Source organism: Molothrus ater, chromosome 5 (genome assembly GCF_012460135.2).
Source record: "Molothrus ater isolate BHLD 08-10-18 breed brown headed cowbird chromosome 5, BPBGC_Mater_1.1, whole genome shotgun sequence".
Classification (NCBI taxonomy): domain Eukaryota; kingdom Metazoa; phylum Chordata; class Aves; order Passeriformes; family Icteridae; genus Molothrus; species Molothrus ater.
The window spans coordinates 50,206,287-50,228,466 of record NC_050482.2 but is presented as its reverse complement, the minus strand read 5'-3'; the positions used below and the strand labels follow the sequence as shown (position 1 = coordinate 50,228,466).

The following is a 22,180-nucleotide window of genomic DNA, read 5'->3' as shown; positions in this document are numbered from 1 at the left end:
CCGCGCAGCGGGGAGAGGAGCGAACGGAAGGGAAGCGAATCCCGCCCGGCAGATCCCCGGCATGGCGGCAGTATTGCCCCTTCCCGCCCGAACGGGGCCTTTTTTTTTACTTAAAACAATGGCGGCAGCCTCTTCTCCCGCTGCAGATGCACCGTCACCCCCTCTCGCCAGCGAGGAAGCAGGCAGCCTTGAAGCACGTACCAAGGCAAAAACTAGCAATAAAGGCGCTTAAATATTTTCTTTCCTTTTTCTGTGTTTTATTCTGTTTAGCAGGTGTGAGTGTGTGCCAGTATAAGGTACAATTTTTGAGCCAGTGCAAGGTACTGCGAGGTAAATGGGCCAACCACGCTACATAAACCTGTAAGGAAACCAGAAAAATGTTAAGTCACTTAGAAGAATTCCCTGCCCTGACTATTGCTGCAAACCCCTCATTAATTTGCAGCATACTTTACACTCTCTTTCAGGTGCTAAAACGACAAAAATCTCAGTCAAAAATCGTTCTCTGTGATTCAAAGTGGAAGCTCATGGCCCTGCAGTGGAAGCTCATGGCCCTGCAGCTGTATCTGTGTGGAACGCAGGGTCCACCCTTACCTGGAGGACCTTGTCTGGCCCGTTCTGCTTTCTCACCTGTTTTTTGGGCGAGGAGGCTGTGCATTTCAGATACACTCTGGAAAAAGTGGGAGCTGTGATGAGGGCTAGAGGGAATGGTTGTTGTCCTGCATTTGCTGCTCTTTCTAAACCCAGCGTGACCAGCAAGGTACCTGCAGAGCCCTGGAATCCTTCTGTTACCTGCTCCTCAGCTGGGCTGGCAGGGACCCCTCACAGCCCCTGTGGCTCTTGCTAACCCTTTCTACATTTGCATTCACATTCCCTTTCCACCTCTTACTCAGGGGTTTCACCCAGAAGGAGGAAATTCTGGAAACGGTTATATTATGGCTATAATATCAGTTCTAGTAGGGATGGATTTCCCAAAGTCAAGGCAGGCAAATAACATTCAAAAATGAATGTTTTCCTCACTGCCTGTGATTCAGGCAAGATCTGTTCAGAGTGTTTTTTCTTTTTCACTTAAGCAGCTGAAATATTGCAGCCAGCACAAGCTCTCTGCCTGGAGGAAAAGTGACTCAGGAGAGGATGTGCTCCCCACTGCCATGTCCCCATTGGCAGTGAGGTTGGTGGAGAGGTTGCTGGATGCTGATGGAGACAATCATACAGACCCTGGTTCAGGACATGTGACCAGTTCGGAGAAGGACGTGTTTCCCAGTCAGGGACTGAAACACAGCGTGCTTCATCACTGCTAATTCCGCATTTAGGTCATACCCCTCACTTGGAGAATAGGCTCTAAGAGGCCCTTTCTCAGGTGTTTGGCATCACAGGCCAGGCAAGAACAAAAGTCCAAGCCTCTCACTTAGAGTGGATCAAGTCCTTCTGGAGCGCCCCTTTTCCCTAGACGCCACCTTTTTTTAATCTCAGTTCTTCATATGCTTAAAGGTGATTCCAAAAGAACAAGTCTATCACACCCATTGCATTTTGCTTTTCACTTTTTTAACTTTGCACATTAAGTGTTCATTAACACCATCCACGTTTAAATTAGTGTTTGTTACTGTTCACTTTGTTTAAACAACTGCTTTTACATTTGTAGCTGAGTGTCAAGCCAACTGAGCTTTCAACCACCAACATCATCCACCCCCCAAAAGCAGGCACCCTTAAATCAAAAGGGGAAAAAGTCTTTACATGGCTACACAAACACATGTGCAGCAACCAAGACTGGTGGCCTTGTCACAAAACAGATGCGTGGGTCACAAATAGCACAGCCCACCTCAGGACAGGAGCAAAAGGAACTGTGATCCACAGACCAGAAGGGGCAGCAGCTTTTCAGAGAGCTTCATGTGCTCTTTCTAGTTATTTTCTCATTCCACCTGTCAGCAGAACCTTCCTTCCAGCCACAGCCACTGCTCAAATCACTGCGACCTGCCATTGCACAGGTATGGCCTAACACTTTCATCTACCTTGTACTCTCACAAAGCAAAATAGTAGAGGAATATCCAGCTGTTCAGGACATTGTTGGGCATTTCCTTTGTTTCATTCACATTTCTAGTAAAACACTTAAAAAAAACCCTAACCCAACTGGGAAGCCAGCCCTCCCTGAATAAGCTATTGTTCACTACAGACACTGAAATAAAATATTTTTCTTGCAATTCGCTGCCTGCAAAACCCTGGTGCCATAGAATACACTGTAGCACTTCTTACTAGGAAGTCAGTGCCTGGAAGCAATAAGCTTTAGGAGAGCAACAACATCTTTCACATCAAAACCCCTAGTCAACGGTGCAGGGGCATGGGGGACAGCAGCAGGTGTGAGAGAATTTTTATGTGTTTTTGAAATGACAATAATGGGAAACTCACATGCTCAAAGTCAGTAGCTGCCTCCAAGCTCATTTTTTGTGGACCTGGCCGGAGCAGCAGCATTTATCTCCAGGAGAAAAGCTCCAAGGGTTCATTTAGTGACTCTGCTGCTTTTCACTCCAGCGAGGTCACTGTTAGGAGCAGCAGACTTTGGAAAGCAAATGGTCAGTCCCTCACCTATACTGGGAACAGCTGCACACAGCCCAGCCCCTCAAGCCAATGCTGTGTACATTTCCAACCAAACCCTTGGCACTATGGGCATCCAGGTGAATGTGTGCTGGGATTTCCCTGCTGCAGCTCTGGAACACACAGAGGTAAAGGCAGGTCCCTTGGAGCTGACCCTGCACACCAGGTACAGGTGGCTCAGCATGGCCCAAGCAGTGGCCAGAACAACCAGCCCTCCAGCCCAGTAACTTTTTGATGCAGCAGAGAGAGAAGGCCCATGGGGTTTGTGCTGTGCCTACACCAGTGGGATACTATGACATCCCTGGGGCCTGCCTAGGAGATCCCAAAGCAGGCCCAGCTGCCCAGGCTGCCACTGGCTCAGGATGATTACACAAGTCCTCCAGATTTCTTCATTCTCATTTCAAAAGCAGTCGCTCGGCAAGCAAAATGCTGTGAAGGGCAGGGAAGCTGTATGGCACTGAACAGACAGGAAGAGACTGTCCTCACAGGGGTCACACAGGCTGCATTTCACTTTCTGCTTCTCAGAGAACATCCAACTGCTCAACCCTTGTGGTTTCACCTTTTGCCAAGTGCCCTTGTTCTCAGGCATCCAATGGAGAGAGCTGTGCAAGGCAAGTCAGCTGCACTGCAGAGAACAGAGGGGTGGCATAGCAACAGATTATTAAAAAAAGGACTGCCCAGATTAACCTTTAATCCAGCCAACACATGCATGCAAAAGGACAAGCTGTTTCTAGTACCAGCCAGCCTCTGCAGCTTTGGCAGAGGTAGGAAGACACAATCTCCAGAGCAGGCTTTCCCGTAACTCTGCACTGCAGTTTCTTACAGCTTCACCTGACCCTCTAGCTGCTGCCAGAAAGTAAGTGGCTGGCTGGAGTTCTGCTCTGATGCCATCACTCAGCTCAGCTTCCCTGGCTCAAGGCAAGCATGCTGACAGCCCTTTGGTAACACAGGCAAGACCTAACCATGCTGCCTTGAGCCATGACTGAGTCAGGAAACACACCCCATCCCCCTCTGCTTTTGCTCCACTTGCTTCTGTGATTGATGCCATAGATGCATTCAGGTGCAGGGCTCACCCCCACATTACATCTACTAGAGCTATCTCAGACAGCCCCATTCTCTTGGCCAGATACCTCTATAAACACCCGGCCTCTCTCTCCACAGGGGATGGAGTGGGACACACCTTGAAGGAGCAAGCCAGGCATCCAAGTGGACTAGATGACATTTGGGATTTTCTCCATGGAGCATCAGCAGTTCCAGGACTCGAGCTCCTTGGCTAAGTCCTGGGGTGAACCAGGGGCCACACTGTACCCAGGAGCAGCTGTGTTCCTGAAGAGGTCTCTGGAAGCCTTGCTGGCCAAACCATTGGAGGCTTTGGCTTGGAGGAGAACTGCTATCCTGCTGGCAAGCACAGCACAGCATGCCTGGCAGCCCAGGCCTCACCTCAGACTTTCTCCATTCCAATGAGATGCAGGATGTGGGGCACGCCAGCACTCTCCTGGTGCTGGCAGAGCTGTCCTGGCACTACAGCCTCATGAAGGATGTAGAGAACTCCTAAACCCAGAGCACCAGCCACCCTGCCATCAGTGTTCTCCTCTTAAAATTATAATCCATCAAAGACCAATCATCCCAGGTCAGCCCTAGACAGCTCTAACTTACCCAGTGGGTTAAAAATTAATAAAAACTTGACCTCCTCTAATCAAAGTAATGAGTAATGTCAGAAGCAGCCTTTTGCAGGCTCCATTCTTCATCAATCCTTCTTTACTGATCGTCCTCATGCACACATGCATGTTCTCCATTCTTTTTCCAGCTGCACTGCATGTTTATACACCAATAATTGTGACTGTTGGAAAATAATTCAGCTGTAGAATTAAAGCAAGGAGGGGGTAAATGACCACACAAACATACCATAAGGTAAATGTCAGTTCTCATATTTAATATTTTAATAATTTTGTTTGCAACATTTACCACATAAATCATCTAAATAAATAGATGCTGTACAGTCTCTTATCCATATCAGTACAAAAATAAAACCACGCTTTGTGTCAAATTATACTTGAGCCTGCCCTCCCTTTGCTATTACAATCTCCTTTTACAGCACATACTCGCTCAGAAAAGGCATTATACTCTGATTGGTTTGTTTGGAATTGGTTTACTCCCTATTTCCCCCCCTCCCCAAATACATTCAATTAGTCTGTACAAAAGCTAGAAGCTCATTCTGTGCAAAAGGAAGCTTTCTGTGTGCAAAGACTCCAATACTCTAGCGTGCTTACAGGAACAACAGCAACAACTGAAGAGACAGGAACAAAAGTAATCAGGGACCCTCCCCTCTAACTGAGCCCACTGTCCCCCATCTTCCCCCTGCAACAGAAAGGAGCACACCAAATGAGGTGAGCCAGTGTGCAAAAGCGCTCTAACGATGTGCGTACGCTGAGGGAAAAGGCTGGTGCTGAAAACCTAGCAAGGGAATTGGGGTGTTGTCCCCCATGCTGTAGAGCTGACTAGGTAAGGGAAAAGGGCTCTCTGCCCTAAACCTGCTCAAAAGGTTCTTGAGATACACAGAACAAAAGCTTCATCTAAATTATTTTAGGTCTTTTGTTGCTGTTCTGTTGGAGATGAGGTGTGGAAACAGCCTCTGGAAAAATCAACAGCTACTGAAGACAGCTCCTGGCTCACCCTCCTTTCCTCTTCCCCACTCCCTGAAGAAGGACAGACATCTCCTCGTTCCTCAATTAAGCTAATAAGGTGCAATTTTTTCAGACAGAAAACTCTATGAAGATGTCTCCAGAGCTGGAAGAAACAGTCAGAGTTCCAGATAAGGACCACTCAAACTGAAACTCAACTTTGTTTTTCCCTTTCCTCGATCAAAGTAGGTGGGAAGGGAGGAAGCCAACCTGCGCCCCAAAGGCGAGTGAGGGATTTCGCAGGTCTCCTCCCTTAGGGAACCCTCTGCTCCCAGCATGGTGGAGTACACTCTCCCCCATGGGAGGGAGGCAAAGGGCTGGATGGCAGCTCTGGAGAAGGAGCAGCCAGCGGCCCGAAACAGATACATCTTTTGCTTTTCAAATGCCACTTTCAGACAGATGATAAGGAGTACTTAGCACTCCTAGTGCTTTGCATTTCCAAAGTGCTTCAAAACATACTTCAGATTTAAAAGCAAAAAAAAAGCTGCTTAACATTTTAACAGATTTGCAAAAAGCTTCTTTGTGCTGACACTACATTTTCTGGTTAAAAACCAACAACAATAATAAAAAAAGGTTTTCCACCTCCTCCTCCTCCTCCTCCAAAATTCCCCTCCCAGCCAAAACTTTGATACCCCACTAATGAGATAAGCTGTGATGGAGGTTCCAATTCTTAGGAATTCTACCCCATCCCAACTTTATAGCAATCCACAGCAGCCCTCATGCTCTCATGGAGCCCTGCACCTCAACCATTCATTAATTAGGGATCATCTCCTGCACACTCCCTGCATTTCAAGAAGTTAAGGAGGAAAGAGAAAGAAGTGGAAGAGAAAATGGGGTCATCTCTACAGCAAGTTCTAGTTACAGGAAAGGATTTGAAGTGTCTGAATTCCATTTTAAGTGATTGCTTCTCTCTCCTTCCAGTTGTCCTGGGGCTCTTTTATAAGCCTTCCTATCTTGACCACCTTTGTGTGTGGAATCCAGATGGTTTGACACCCAGAAGCTCACACTTTCTCTGTGAAGACAGTAAGTTCAGACACAGGACATTGTGGCCTGTTGATCATAAGCTATTTTCTCAAAACAAGTTTATCATGCCCTTGGGGAAAACCTTTACAACAGGCATGGCAAAAGCAACGTGTTCCAATGCTATACATTTTTATGTAGAAATTGCCCTATGCAAGTTCTCAATGTACAGATCTCCCTCGCATTCCCAAATGGCAGAAGACTGATACATAAATGCAGCACTCACCTCTCTGCAGGCCCATTCAGAACTCCACTCACAGACGCAAGGGATCAGTTTCACTACAAGTTCTTTGCTTACAACAAACCTTCTCTCTCAACTGCCAGCTGACCCAAAGGCCCTTCCTCAACCACCGAGTGAGAGCAGTTCCAAGGCAACTCTGTCCCTCCATTCCCTGACCAGCATTTGTCCCTATTATTTTCCTAGAAAGGCCCACCACCCTCTTCTTCCTAGGCTGCAGGTAAGCCAGGGAGGAACAGAAGATGGGTGGATACCAATTCGCTTTAGAAAAGGAGTTTTTTGTACTTTCCCTACTTCTGAAAACAAAAGCTCAAAGCTTGAGAGGAGAGGAAGAGGTGGAGAGGTGGTGGTAGACTTTGCTTTGCTTAATACATAGATGTGGCTGGCAGCCCCCACTGTCTTCCACACCCCAGCCTCTGTTGTGGCTACCTTGGAGGGACTTGCCTGAGCTACCCTGCCTACATTTTGACCTGTGTGAGACCTCCCTTCTCTATTCCAGTGAAACCATCAAGCAGCACTAGCTGGCGTACAGCATGAAACAGTACTGGGACCGAGGGCCCCCTGTGAGGTGAACAAACAATTTTATACATCCAGTCACAAAACACCAGAAGAACAATTCTGGACAGTTTCACAACACTAATAACAAAAAAAGCCATTCATTTCTCAATAAGCTTCTCTATGTCTGAGCTCTGACATAAACAAGAGTCAATTCACTAACAAATTTGGGCTTATTTTGGCAAATGGAACTGCTTTTGAGTGTTCTCACAATAATATCCTGGTCTTGCTTGGAAAAAAATAAGATAAAGAGAAAAAAAAAAATCACCTTAGTCTGACTTCACAAGCAGAAGGGCCCCCAAGCAAACGCAAGACAATAAGGAGCATGCAGGAGGCTACTTAATGCCACTATTAACGTGTTAAAACTTGCTGTTCCAAGGCATCACTTGTATATCAGAGCAATAATATCTAGTTTATAACCATCCAGGAACAGAGGCAGTTCTTTCCACATAGATTTTTTTTTAAACACAGTGTTAACAAAAAAGGCTTTCCAGTCTCATGAAGTCCCTCAGGTCTATCACACGTACAGTGAGCTCACTGCAAGATCTATAAAATAAACACTTCTGTCCCCCAACACTGCTGGTAAATTTTCACATGGAAACAGTTCTAACAATGACTATTAGAGCAGTTCTCTGAGAAGGTTGTTTCTTGTGTACAGTTCAGTAATTTCCACTGGCTGAAGTTTATTTTTCTTGTTTACAGCCATGGAGCCAAACAAGGTATGGGAGAGTTAGCCCATTTCTATTCTCGGCTTGTGCTTCAAATAGAATTATTAAACTCAGCTTCAGCTGGATGCTATTCTGGCTCCTCTAATCAAACGGAATGCTTAACAAAGATCCAAACACAGCATCTGATTTTCATGATATGTTAGCACAGGAGGTCCCAATTCAACTGCCAGGTTTTGGGTTGAACTGGCAGATGGACAGTACTGGGGAGAAGAGACAAACCCAGACAACCTGTCTTTCCATCACTAGTAAAACCCTCTCTACACCTGCAGAGGTGGAATAAAGCTAATTTTAAAGTCCCTGAAGACCAGCTCTACCAAGGAAGTTTACAGTGATATGTCCGCAGACAATGTGGAACAGAGCCACATTTTAAAAAGATCAGGAGAAAGATCTTCTTGAAAAGTTCTTTGAGATAAATAAGAATTCATGAATGTAAAAAAAAAGTCCACGCCAACAAAGTAACTGCTTAGTTTCCTACCACAAACTCCTCTTCACACCCTCCCCTCAAACCCACGCACATACAGCTTGTTGTGTCTTAACCCCATTATGGTTAGCTCCTCGTTGACACAAAGCAGCATGGCAGCCAGGTACTTTGTTCCACACTTTGTGTAGCAAGATGATTAGTCACCAGCAGAACACTAGATAGTCTGATCCAAAAAATGATTAAGATATGGAACTGTGGGTGGATCCTCTTTGAAAGACCACCACAGGTCTTTGAAAACTCCATTGCAAGAGAAAGAAAATACTATTAAAGAAAAATGCCAAAACAAAGTGTTGAGAAGTGTCAGGTGGAGAGTGGAGAGGAAAGCAGAGGATGGAAATCTAGTTTATTAGGACAAGCTCTTTCCTGCTGCAGGATTGATATTGCTTCCAATGTCAGCCAAAGCCAGGAACTTAGTAAATAGGAAGCTTTTTTTGGTGCATTTGTACACTGAGATGAAGACATGACAAAGGCAGCAGTTGCTGCATTAGAATAAAGAAAACAGATCCTATAAATGCCATGAAGATTTAGCAGGATGAGCTGCAGTTTAAGACTTTTTTTAAAATAAGCTCAAACACTACGCTTCTGCAACCATCACTACCTGACCTGCTCCAGCCCACAAGAGTGGACTGGGCCACGTGGTGTGTCCACTGGTCACAACAGAAGAGAGATGCAGGTATTCAGCATATTTGGCAGGTGTCAGGAAGAGGGGGTGTGTGGGTGATGGTAACAACACCGTCTGACCCCACATCCTGCAAAAAAGGGTGCAACTCCAGACACAGAAGCCTCGCTCTGGACACCCACGTTCAACAAACATCCTGCGCCTGCATGCTTACCTCATCAGCTTGCCCTTGCTAGCTATTGCAAGCTTCTTTCCCACTCACTCTTCCTCCCACCACATAATTCCCCCCAGCTTCCACTTCTCACCCTCTCAGATTTCTCCATAATAAAACTCCCATCTTACTTCTTTGACAGACAAAAGGTCAGTCCAGAAATTCAAGATCTTCCCAGCAATCCTGAAACTGTTCTGATGGCATGAAAGACAGACCTGGTCCAACAGCTCTGAGATGGAAGGGGAAATCCTAAATCTACACCGAGCTGCCATATCCCAAAATGAGGTAAAAATTGCTTCTAGTAAAAACCCACAGTGGCAGTCCAAGCACTTTATAATAAGTAAATGTTTGGAGGACCAGAAACCCTAGAGCTCCCAAATTCTGCAAGCCAGGAGCCAAGCCCCTCAAACAAACACATTGAGGATTTCCACAGGAGTCTTTATCTCAGAGCTAAGAAGGCTCCTGGCTTCATTTTGAATAAATACAGCAGATAAGAGATGCTTCAGATGGGGTGGAGTAAGGAAACATAGTATTTGAGGACAGTAATCATGACAGTAGCCAATGTTACCCTGCAGCACTCTGTCCCGCAGTTCCCACTTTAGACTACCTTACTTTTCTTGCTTTCCGTTGGAAAAGGTCTATATTTAAAAAATTAAGTTATTTAAATAAAATTTGCTTTTAAAAATGGAAGAGAACATGCATGTGCAAGAACAGATGCTATGCTAATCTACAAACTCAAAATACAGCAATTCTTCAAAAACCTCAAAGTCTCACAGGCAGTCCAGCACAAGGCATTTTTGAGTGCAAGATCAGGCGGGTCTATTGAAATGCAGACCTCTTTCCTTGGCAAAGATTTTTAAGCCTTCCAAGGGGAAGTTCCTATCAGTAAAGTAGTACAGGATCACAGATACTGTGAGGATACTGGAGTCATGGAAGAGTATCACTCAGGCAGCACAATCCAAGAATTCTCATTGCTAAGAATTAGGAATTTTTCCCCTCCTCAGATGTAATACATGCCTTCCCCACATGTTGTTTATTTTGGATCTCTCTATGGGATCCAAGAACAGAATTTGCTGCTAATCAAGGTCCATTTCTAGCTCAGTTCTGTCCAATTCCTGAGTCCTGGGCCTGTGCCAGTATCTTGGATATCTCTGCAGAGCCAGGCAATGCTTCAGTTGTCCTATTAGTCCCTCCTCCCAGGGGAGAGGAGTCAGTTTTCAATGAACTTATTACCACAGATTCAGGGCAGGATTTGTTATTAATACTGAATTTGGCAAAGGGTAAGAAGACCCCGCTTTCCATAACGCATTCCTCATGCAGCAGAGCCAAGCCTGCAAATCCTGTTTAGCATATAGAGAATGGTATGTCTCAACTATGCTGGCTTTCTGAGCTTTTAATGAGGGCAAATTGAATTTATGTTGCCAGTTTGGATTTCAGAGATGCATTGCAGTCTTTCCGCATGATCAACAATCAAAGGGAGAAAGCTCTGCTGTCTATATGGACCCACACTGCAAAGACTGACTTACCACAGACAGGCAAATACGCTGCTGAAGTCCTGACAGCAGGCCACAGGGAAAACAGCACTGGAGAGAAAGTCTTAACAGGCTGGAGTTATCTACACAGGTAGGATCCATCGCCTCTCACTGCTGCAGGAAGAGAGGGAGGAGGAAGGTGGGAAGAGCAATGTACAGAGATGTATCTTTATCCAAGGGATATCAATTGCAGAACAAGGCGGCAGGCTAGAGATCCAGCTCTCTTTCCACCTCCACATGCCCTCTCCCCACAAATGCAGCTGCCGCCACTTAACAGGATAAAAGACGAATTGTTCAGCTTGCTGCTTTCACATCAAGGAGGGGAGTCTTTGCCAGGGAAAGGGCTGTCAGTTTTTCAGCTGGACAAAGCAATGACAAATACACACCCCCTACACTGCCCTTTTTTGCGTATCTGAAAGAGGAAAAAGGAGAAAAAAAAAGGGTCTCTGTAAACATTTTAAGAGGAGACATTTTGAATTTTTTTTCTCTTAAGGGATAACGTAAGCCTCCCCTAGCCCCACCCTAAAAGCACTGGTTTTGGGGAGCACTGCAAACAGAGATTCAGAACTGCGCGCTCCGGTCTCGAAAGAAGCCCTCAGCCACTTGTGCTTCTCTGAAAGTGACGGTGATGGAGTTTGCCGTGATGTCTGTCACTGTCACTTCGCTGGGGGGCACAGTGGGGATCCAAGGGAGACTGGCATCCACATCTGCTGCAGGAAGAAAGGCACATAAGAGCATGTTAGTGAAACACAGAAGGTGAGGGAGAAGAAAAGAGGAAGGGGAGAGGGAAGGAAAGATGGAAAAAGGGTCTCCTTTCTGAAAAACCGTAGGTGAAATCAGCCTGTACTGACTCAGCATGTACAGAGCAAGAAGGAACATGTGCAAGCCCTACCCTCAGAGGCTGAAGGAAAATGGAGGCTCAGGTGTCCAGACACATAGTAGTACCAGAGCAGCCGACGCAGAGGCCAAAAGACCCTGTAAAACCACTGAGTTCATCTAGCCATCCACAATTCCCCCATATCCCTCATCCCACCTCAGCCCCTAATTCGGTTTTGTGTCTGCAAAGCACACTCACCCTGGTTTGAACTCACTGTCTTCTAAACACCCTACCCTGCTGAAAAGGCAAAAATTAAAATCTCTAACACACAACTCTTCAGATACTCCTAGGGGAGTCAAAGGGAGACAAAATGGAGTAAAAATGCCTTGTACTGCACCTGCAATGCAGCCTGGGTGTGATGCTCTCAAAAATCCCTCAGTAGTGCTCCACAGAGAAGCTGCTCTTCCTTTCTCATATGTCTCCTTTGCTCCCAGACAGCTCCATAAAGAAACCCAAGCACCCCTGCACTTTCTCACTATAAGAATAATTATTAGCCCCTCTGCCACCCAAAGACTAATTTCCCCACAGCTCCCAGTGATTGCCATGTAAAAAGAGAGGAAGGAAAACAAACACACTCCCTGTTGCTCTACCTGTCCACTATGTACCTTGTTGTCCTGACCTGGGCAAAGAACGAGACCTCCTTTAGAGTGTATTTCCTGGCTTCTGTCTCAAACACCAGGAGTATCTACTTTCCCCCCAGAAAGAGTCCAATTCCCCCTAACAGTAACTGGGATTCCACACAGGCTGTGTGTCAAGGGGAGAACAAAAACAGTTTTACAATTCTGTAGTGCCACTCACTCTTCTGATCCCTAAGTGCTTTAGTGCCACACACTTCTGGGGAGAACAGCCCCACACATTTCCTCACTGTCAGGATGTAACACTGGGCTCCTCTGTGCTACTCCCATTGCTGCCTCCCTGGATTCTGAGCACCATTCCAGTCTCTCTCAGAAAGGAGAGAATAGAGTTGATTCCCAGAACACAGCCCTATCCCTAAGATCCTGCCTAATCCAGCCTGGCTAACAGCTACTCCTAGCAAGGAGTAACAGGATTCCCTTAGCTACTACAAGCAGCACAAGCCCCAGTTTTCCACTCCTCAGGAAAGCTACGCCTTCAGAAGCTCTAATAATGCAGGGATAGAGTTTCCCTGGTAACTGAGAGCAACACACACATCCCACAACCCTCCTGCACAAGATACTGGTATCCTTCCCCAAAATGCCAAATGTGCTTGGACATCTCCCATGCCTTCACTCATACTGCCTACTCAGTGGGATCAGGCAGGAGTTACCATCCTTATTTCATCTCTCTCTCTCCCTTTCTCACGTAGCTATATAGCAAGAGGCTTTAGAGGGGTGTGGAGAGGAGAGGGAAGGAGGGGGCAGGGAGTATATTGTGAGTTCCTAGCAGCATTTATGTATGCTTCTTAAAGCAGCACTATGAGAGGAGTGCCGCTGCCCAAGCTTGTCCACGGCCAGCCAAAGTCCTTTGAGCCAAGCAGCAGGCGGAGCACATGTGGATAATGTGGACAGAGGCAGAGTCCATCTGTCACACTTGTGTGTCACCTCTGCTGGGAGGAAATTTTAAGAGGAGGAAAACTTGTAGTATCTTCTGCACATTTTCTAACACTGAGAGGGGTATCTGGGATGTAAGTCTACATAGAGCCAACAGGACCAAAAAAAATTAATCTGTGCTCCTCAAACGAGAAAGAAACCTGCAAACAAGAGGGACATAATACGGGCCTGACCTAAACCACAATCCCAGGAGGATCTAACCAAGGTGGAAGTATGCAGAACATCCTTCACATGCCTCAGAACTTCACCAAAGGGTGACTAGCCTTACCTTCTTTGCTGGTGTGCTGTGTGGCCTCCCAGTCCTCAGGGCTCTGCCTGGCCTCTAGGCCCACTGCATCATTCAGGAAGAACTCGTGCCTGCAGTTTCGGTTCTCCAGGCTCGCCATGCGCGGGAACTTCTTCCTTGACAGCCGCAGGTACTTCTGGTTTTTGCGTTGCTTCCGGAGAGAGAATGGCAGGACTGCACCCCCAGTCTTCTCGGGGAACTCTGCCTGCCCTGTCTTGGCCCCTGGCAGGCTACTGTCTCCTCCTCCAAACCTCCGTGCAAGAGAGAAGCAGAGCTTCTCCTTTCCCTTGTGAGCACTCCTCAAGTCCATGCCATACAGCCGCTGCCAAGACACCAACGCAGCAAGGGTCAGAGCAGACATCTGATCATGCAGTGAGGGCTCCCCACTGGGAACCAGGAAAATATTCTTTGTTTGGTCTCTGAACCTCTAGATGAGCTAGGATAAAGTGTGCTGCTTCTACAAGACCATTTCTCTCCCCTCTTCAACTGCCTTCTAAGCTCTTCCTAATATCTGCTTCCTAGGATTGGCTGCTTTGCTTGGCAACAGTAAAAGCATGCTGAAACTCCGCTTCCAGCTATAGGATATCTTTGACTTGAAGGAAAATCCAAGCTCAACATGAAATTAAAAGAGCACACAAACCAGGTAACCTGCAAGTACCCAGGCTCACACTTTATAAAATCCTAGTTCAGAGAGAAAGAGCTGTTGTTTTATTTTGTTTTGCTTTTTTAAAGACAAATTAGAGATCTCTTCAGCTAACAAGTTAAAACTATCTGCCTAAACACTGATTTCATGTTATGATGTTAACTTGTTACCTCCAGTTTTGTCCATGCAACATCAAACAGTTTCCACCTCACTGAGAGCAGAGGAGCAGCAGAGCAGCTAAGGAGTTAGAAATACACAGAAGAGCAAGAAGCTACCTGCAGTAGGAGGCGCTTTGGTTTGGGGCCTCTTTTCCTGTACCCTGATGCACGGTCTCTCTCTTCCCTGTGAAAGAGGAATACAAATCAAACTGAGTACTAAATACAACAGCATAAAACCTAGTTGGGACTTCAATCTTTTGCAGCATAGCTCCCTCAATTTCCTTCAATAAAATCCAATGGTGACCAGTGTGAGCTTGGAAAACATTCCAGAATTGCTTCCTGTTAGAAGTGAAAACCTTGCAATAGGGGAATTTCTCTGACACAGCTAATCAAGGATGGGTTAGAGAAACTTCCCACCTCACATAACTCCAGTCCAGCTCTGGACCCAATCAAAACCTGAGTCTGATTGTTCTATGGCTCAGTGCTGCCCGTTCTTGGCCTCATTTCCTGAAGAGTGCCAATCAAAGCTGCTTTAACCCTGTCTTCTCCATCTCAATCAACACCAGGGTACAAAAATCAAGCAGATTCATTGCTATACATCTCATCTTTGACTGAAGTAGGGATAACAGAGGCACTTTATATATACAATGAAATAAAGACACTATTTCTTTTCCTGTGTCCAGGGAGAGAAAGAACATGTGTCCTTACTTTTCTTCATAAGCCACTACCAGGCGAGGATCCAAGATATGGTCCTCTGGCTCCCATGTGCTGTATCTGAAGAAAAACATAAGGAATAAAAAGTAAACAACATTTTAATGAAACATTCTCTCTGCAGGCCTGCTACCAGTGTGCTGCAGCCCTGGATACTGTCTTCACAAGGGTCGGTGGGGCCTGCCACAACATTGCGAGAGCTCTGAGGAATCCCAGCCATTCCCTCCCCAGCTTCCCACAGACACCACCTCCCCTTCCCACAACAGGCAGGGCCAAGCATCAAGTGGCTCTTTGTACGAAAACGGGGAAGACTTTCCTCCCCAGGGCCCCCTCCACACTGTCTGCAAAGCCTGTGCAGACACTCACAAACTGTTTTTAAGTCCGTGCCTAAACAGGTCTCATCTGCAGCACTCCCTCAAATCTCAAAAAACCCCACGGAACAATGAGGCACGTTCTGATGCATCTTTCTGAAAAATAGGTCTCTCTTAATTTAGAGTGCTTGAAGAGTAAGTACGCTTTCTCACCTGCATTATTAATTACTTCTAATCACTGAACCTGAAAGGATTCATTTAAGAATTTAATTTTTTCCACTGATGCCGTTCAACCAAACATGTTGGGAGCTGGGCCCTGGGGCAAGCTGATGGCCACTTGCCAACGGCTCCTGCTCCTGCTCGGCTCCCCCTACAGGCTGTTCCTATCGAGCGGAACTCATGGATACAAAGTACCCCAACCGCACTGCTGGCAGGGCACCGACACTGCCCCGAACAGGCTTCACGCTCCCCAAGTAGCCTGGGAACAGCGTCACTCACTGCCCCAGATCCCTCCTCCACAGCCAGACAGCTGCGACAGGAATCAGATGCTCAGGAAAGGACTGAACCCACCTAGCAGGCAACTCCAAAACTAGTTCCCAAAGAGCACAGATGCATTTAACACTAGGGAGAAGAAGGCAAAATTCTCCCACTGTGGAAGCTGAAAGAATCATGAATTGGTCCTTGGGGCATGTTTACTTCTTAGAGGTCATGCTTGCCCAGAAAAGATGGGTGTTGTGTCTCTACCATAGAAACTCTAAGGCAAGAAAGCAAATCTGAATCCTCAAATGTCTCAGAACCCCAACTTTTCCTGAAATGTGAGATCCAGGCCTGGAGGCAGAGCTCATCCCAGGCACCCAGGAGGAGGACCAGAGAGGAGTCACATGCAGGTGCAAAAGGGTGCATTTGTATCAGTGCTTTTAAACAGCAAGAAAGCATTTTAGGATGTTTACATTTCTGGATGAAGCACAGACTGCATGTGAGGACATGGGGTACACAGGGTACACAAGGGAGGTGGTTTGGGAATGCTTTTCCCTTTTATCTCTCCATTAGAGAGAAAAAAAATACTGTAATACAGGAACAATACTGGAGGATGGGTCTGGAAATGAAAATAAATTTTTTTACAAAAGGGAGAAATAAAAATATGACATTCAGATATCCCAAGGTGCAGAGTACATCAGAGAGTTAAGAACAGCCATGTCTTCATAAGGAGCTGATCCCTCCCTCTCTCCCTCCCTCCTTTGCTCATGCCTCCCGCAGCAACCTGACTGTGAGCTGTCAAAGCCAAGATACTGTTTGAAAAGAGGAAGGTTTCCTCCCAGCTGCAGGAATTCTGGCACTCATCCTACAAATTTAAGAAAAATAACACCACGAGGGGGAAAAAAGTCATTGCATTGCTTTTCATAGGCAGGAGAAGAAAAGGGACTTGCTTAAAAAAAACACCCTGGTGGGTGTTGCCCTCTTCTCTGCAGCTCAGATTCTGGCTTCGCTGCAGTGGCAAAACACTGCATATAAAAAACATGGTTGAGTTTGCCACGCGCGCGCGCACACGGAGCTTTATATATGGATACACACAGCCCGGGCTGCAGCAAACCGCAGAGAGCAGGCACTCTGGAAAACACAGATCATATGATCTTCCTTCCCCCTCCTTCTACTCCTCCTCTTCCCCCTCCTTTTAACTCCAACTCAAGTTGTAAACAAGCTTGTAGATAGAATCAGATTGTCACTCCTCCATTCCCTGACTCCTGCAGTGCAATCCATAAATCTGAGGTGTAGGCCATGAATAAGAATTTTTTATTAAGAAGAGGGGGAAAAAAAGTGAAATGTGAATTGCATGTGAAAGCAGTAAACTACTGACCTATCCTTATTCCCTTTCATGATACTTCCAGTGGTAATGATGGGATAATAGGTACAGAGATTACAAAAAGCAATGCAACAAGGCTGGTAATTAAGGAAGGGAATGATGTGGAATGAGGAAACAGACACAAAGATACAAACAGCTTGTGGTGCTGCATGCCATCACGGGCATTTGTATGTTTAGAAACAAGGAACAGAGACTGCTAGTGGGATGAAAGTGACTCCAATGCTCTGAGCATCTTGAGTTTAAGTAATTCAAACCACTGAGGCCACAGTTAAAGTGGAGGCAGGCAGGAGGAAGGAAAAAAAATAAACAACAGTCTTCAGATTTGGAGTTTGGGGGAAGAAGGAAGATGCATGGACATGCCATACATCAAAACAAGAGAACTCCGACATCACCTTGCACCCAGGGGAACTGTGCTTTAAATTCCCAAAAGTGTTCTGTCTCTCCCAATATTCCAAGGCACAGGACAAGGACAGGCAGCAGTTAAGAATAAGGCCTGCTCTGTCCAAGAAACATTACGCCATGCCTCAGCCCACCTTCTTGGCAAGGAGATTTACAAGAGAAGGACTTCAATGCATTTGTTGAAAGGAGAATGGGATAAACATCAGTATTCTGGCCAAGAGGGGATGAGGTCTTGCAGACTCCAAATACATTACCCACCCTCTATCAGTGATTAAGTAAGACTCAGCTATTTGAGGCTGAAGCAGTCCAGCAAGTGACCCACGCTACAGGGCAGCTGGTGCTCAACAAATGCACAAGGTTACACTCTGACAGCAGAACTCCCAAGAATAAAGTCACCCTCTCCCACCACCACCAGAGAGGGGAAGCTGCTTATCTTCACAGATGGCCGGTATTCACAAGGATTAGATATGACAGGCACCCAAGAACACATTCCAGCTTCTTGGACACCAGGTACAGCCTGACAGAACCACCCTGGCAGGCCCCACTTTGCAGCTGCAAGGACGAACCCGTAACAAGCGGCTCCCTTTGCTTAGCAACACACGGAGCAACTGCATGTGTAACACTGCTGTACCCACACACATCGCCTGTGTACACACACAGGCGCAAACAGAAAAGCAGAGACACGGCCCCATATGGGTTGGCCAGGAGGCTGTTCCACTAGACTGCTAGCTGACATAGTAATATTCTCCAGTTGCCTAATCCTTTTAATCTCAAAGCATTTCACAGACTGCTTAAGCACAGAGAAATCGCTCTTCTTCAGGAGCAGCTGCATTTTAATGAGAGAAGTGTCTGTAAACAGTGCACAGCAATGCTGAAAAAAACCCTAACTTTTCTTCATTTTTGCAATGGAGCAACCAAAACAAAAGCAGAAAAGGCACTCAAAGTAACAGGAGGTTTCAGACAAGGAAATGAAGGCATGGCGGGAATTTTCAAGGGACAAAGATCACCTGCATTTGGCTACAATCAATAAATCTGAAACATTGCCCCTTTCCGTTGGTGAATTGCAGAGGGGAAGCAGTAGAAGAGGAAGACAAGACCATCAACACGTTTTCTATTTTAAAAGACTGCAGACAGCTCTAAAAATAAAGTGGGGTCCTCTTGGTGCTGACTCAGAAAAGCAGGAGCTATTCCAAGTTCAGAAGAATCTGGGTTCTTTGTTAAACTCATAAGGAATTTAAAAACATTTGTATCTAGAAAGCATCTCAATGAAATATTTCAGTGGTGGCAAAACCCAGTCAGAATAGACTGGCGCGCAGTTTGTATTCCTTAGCTGCCAATTCACAAACAGAGTTGGGTTTGGTTTGTGGCTCTTTGATTTTGTTTATTGTTGTTGAAATGAGGGACAAACCATTACCCATTATGAATGAAATGCTCAATTGCAGAGACACAGTGCAAGCTATTATGGACTATTAAAAAAAAAACCAGACAAGTAAACACAACTTACTTTGGGGGCCATCCTTTCCACTTCACCAGGTATTCTACTTTACCCTGAGGGTGAAAAAAGGCAGAAGAAAACAGGTGAACTATGGAACCAAATATGGGCTACAGCACGAGATGCAACCAATCAACACACTGAACTCTGCAACCAAAAAGCTTGTTTCCCATCACTTTATTTTCAAAACATAGCCACTTTCCCATTCAACTACACTTGCTATACATTTTTCTCCAAAATTGGGCACACAGCTCAATTTTTTAAGCATGCTTGTACTACCATCAGCTTGGAACATAGCTTTGCAGAAGGCTTGCAGGCAGAACACTAAAAGCCAACCAGAGAGCAAGACCGAGCCATCCACACATTCACAGGCAAACCTACAAGAAGTCAGCACACATAAATGCAGGAAGGAGATGTGTGCCAGGAGCAAATGTCAGATGAATTGTTTTTTTAAGCAGAGAGAAGAAATACAGTATATCAGAACCTATGAAGCGTCTCTGGCATGTTCTTTTCCATTTGCTACACATTCTACTCAAACACTGTTCCATCCATCACAGGCACTCATCCTTTTGACCCAAGCAACCAGCAGCTCACAGCTGAAGTTCAGAGCTATCTTTTTTTTTTCACTCTAAGTACAAGATTAAAAAAAAAAAGTGCTGTGGTTGGAAGCTGCATTCAAGGACTCTGCAAGCAATCAAAATATTTAATGTTATACTGAGGGGTTTGTTAAGCACTGCCCAAAGCATGGCAAAGGCCTTTGTACATGCAGGACGACCACTCTCCAAGAGCCGCTGCTGCAGCCACAGACACCTTTACAGGAGAGCAGAGCAAGGGAAGCACTCGGGCACTTGAGGCAGAGAACCAGTTTCATTTTCCCCTTGGGGGGCTCATCAGCTTCCCAAGCTTGGAAAACACTGCCCTATAAGGAACTTTCCACCGGAGGATCTCTACACACTGCATGCTTACAGGTTAATCCTTGCAACTCGGCGGGGACGGGAGCGCTCCACGGCTGGGGAAACTGAGTCACGGGAGCTTTCCCAAACCCTCTCCGGTTTGGGCTCTCCCGTTCGGTGTCACCAGCACTCATCCTGCAGAGAGGCTGAACCCCAGCAGCGGCGGCAGCCGCCCCTCCGCCCCGCACCACCTCACGGGCAACACGTGTGTCCCCCGCCCGCCAGCCTCGGGCAGGTGCCGGTGACGCCCGCGGGTGTGAGGGGACGGGGACCGGGGACCGGGCGGCCGCGCGCGCGCCCACCACGCCTCCCCGCTCCCGGTGCGCGGCGGGAGGGGCCGGAGGTGTCCCGGTGCGCTCCCCCCGCCCCGCCCCGCCCCGCTCCGCCGCTGCCCACCTTCCGCACGCGCTTCTTGCGGATGCTCTCCACGGCGAACACCTGCTCGCCGATGGCCGACAGCTCCATGCGGCGGGCGGGCGGGCGGGCGAGCGGGCGGGCGGGCCGAGGCTGTGCCGGTGGCGGCCGTTCCCCGCCGTTCCCCGCCGCTCCCCCTCACACGCCCCCTCGCGCGCGGCCGCGCCCCCGCCGCCGCTTTAGAACCTGCGCAACGTTTTCCCCGGCGCGCGCGCGAGGGGGCGGGAGCGGGGGGTGAGGAGCGGAGGGAGGGAGCGAAGGAGGCGGGAGCGGCGCTTCAGGCGGTTCCCGCCCCGGCCGCACCGCCTCCGGCCCGCCTCCCGCCGGGGGCAGCGCCGTGAGGGAGCGCTGCCCGCCGCCGCCGAGCCGCGGCGTTTGCGGGCGTTTTCCGCAGGAACGCGGCCCCCGGCAGTCGCGTGCCGTCGGCGGCGGCTCGGGAAGTGGCGAGCGGTAGAGCCAGGAGGCGGGAGCGGCGCTGCGGCAGGAACCCGGAGTGCCTGCGCCGCCGCAGGTGCCTCAGCGCCAGCTGCCTCAGTGCAGGTGCCCGCCGCGGCCCAGCTTCAGGGGGAAGGAAGCAGCCGGGATTCGTCAGTGCTCGCGGTGGAAAGCGGCGACGAAAGTCTGAGGGCCCGCAAACGATCAGAAAGTTTTACTAGTAAATTAAACACTTAGCGTGGTAGTTGCTATGTTAGTCCCTGACCACTATACAAGCACATGGCAGCGTGTTTTAGAAAAAGGGTAAGATGAGAAAGAAGAGAGAAAAGATGTATTAAGGGGCATGGAGGGATGCAGGGCAGGGGAGAAAGAAAGAAAGTGAGAAATATAAAAACGGGATAAAAGAGAGAAAAAGGGATCACCAGTCCTGGTCCCAGTGTCAATCCAGCTGATGGGGTGTCAGTCCTGGTTTCAGCATTGATCCAGTTGATAATCCTGGTTTCAGCGTCGATCCAGCTGCACCCACCCAGCCGATGAGATGTCCTGGGTCCTGGGGGTGCCTCTGTGCCTCTGCCAGCGCAAAGGGGCTCTGTGAACGTAGCACATGTGTAGCTATCAGTCATCGTGGAGCAAGCAGGACCTCAGGCCACCTCTTCAAGGCAGCTAAGGCTTTCTTGGGTGAGGCATGAGAAAACAGGGACATCATGAGCAGGCATTCAGGTATCCAGGCTCCCTCGCACACCAGTCTGCAGAAACGTGCTTTTGCTTCCCCACCAGTGCTTCAAACAACAGACTGGGGGGTTTTTCTTTGAAGTCTCCTAGGAAACTTTTTACATCAGAGCAGGGACTTATTTCTACATATGCGACTACCTACTCTCCCACAAGTGTGCTCAGTTGCTCCTCTGCTGTGACTGAATGTCACTGGCTGCTGTTTGCACTCAAAGTCTGAGACAGGACAAACCTTACTGTAGAAATGGCAAATACACAGTGTGAATGTGTTAATCTGAGTCGTTTATTCTGCATGTGCTCATTTGCACACTACATACTGTGTCCACAGGTATGGATTGGGTAACTGGCAGAGTGTTTACCCTTGCTGAAGCCGTCTAAGAACTCAAAGTCCACTGTCAGGGGATAGTGACCCTTTGGATAATCATTAGGCAGAACTAGCAGTTTGTAACGGGGTTTTGGTATTTAATAGCATAGCTGTTGCATATTCAAAATGCTTACACTATATTACAAAATAGTGGTTAATAATAAAAGCTTTGATCTGCTTTTTAATTCTTCCTTTCTCGTATTCTGTGTCTGTGTTTTAGACAGAATAGGGAAAATATTTAAGGTAAAATTTTCTTTGTTTCTCAAAATTAAGACTTGCAGAAAAAGTAGATACCAAAAGAACAGAACATTTCTCTGAATTGCAAGGA

General features: G+C 47.3%; 1 protein-coding gene across 3 annotated transcripts; it reads right to left on the bottom strand.

Moving 5' to 3' along the window:
• Nucleotides 1-266: 266 nt before the first annotated feature.
• CBX7 (chromobox 7) lies at nt 267-20,613 on the bottom strand. 3 transcript variants are annotated; one of them, XR_008508398.1, is made up of 7 exons: nt 20,307-20,604; nt 18,970-19,013; nt 14,892-14,957; nt 14,301-14,367; nt 13,365-13,704; nt 10,646-11,361; nt 267-358 (listed from the first exon to the last, which is right to left on the bottom strand). XR_008508398.1 is itself a non-coding variant. In XM_036400225.2 (6 exons), exons 1-6 carry the CDS (start codon nt 20,373-20,375, stop codon nt 11,213-11,215), a joined length of 732 nt encoding a protein of 243 aa, XP_036256118.1. In that variant the 5' UTR covers nt 20,376-20,613; the 3' UTR covers nt 4,499-11,212. The 3 variants fall into 3 exon arrangements, 2 of the variants coding, with proteins under 2 accessions (XP_036256118.1, XP_036256117.1); XM_036400225.2 differs by lacking the exon at nt 267-358 and having other exon boundaries at nt 4,499-11,358; nt 20,307-20,613; XM_036400224.2 differs by lacking the exon at nt 267-358 and having other exon boundaries at nt 4,499-11,361.
• Nucleotides 20,614-22,180: the final 1,567 nt, after the last annotated feature.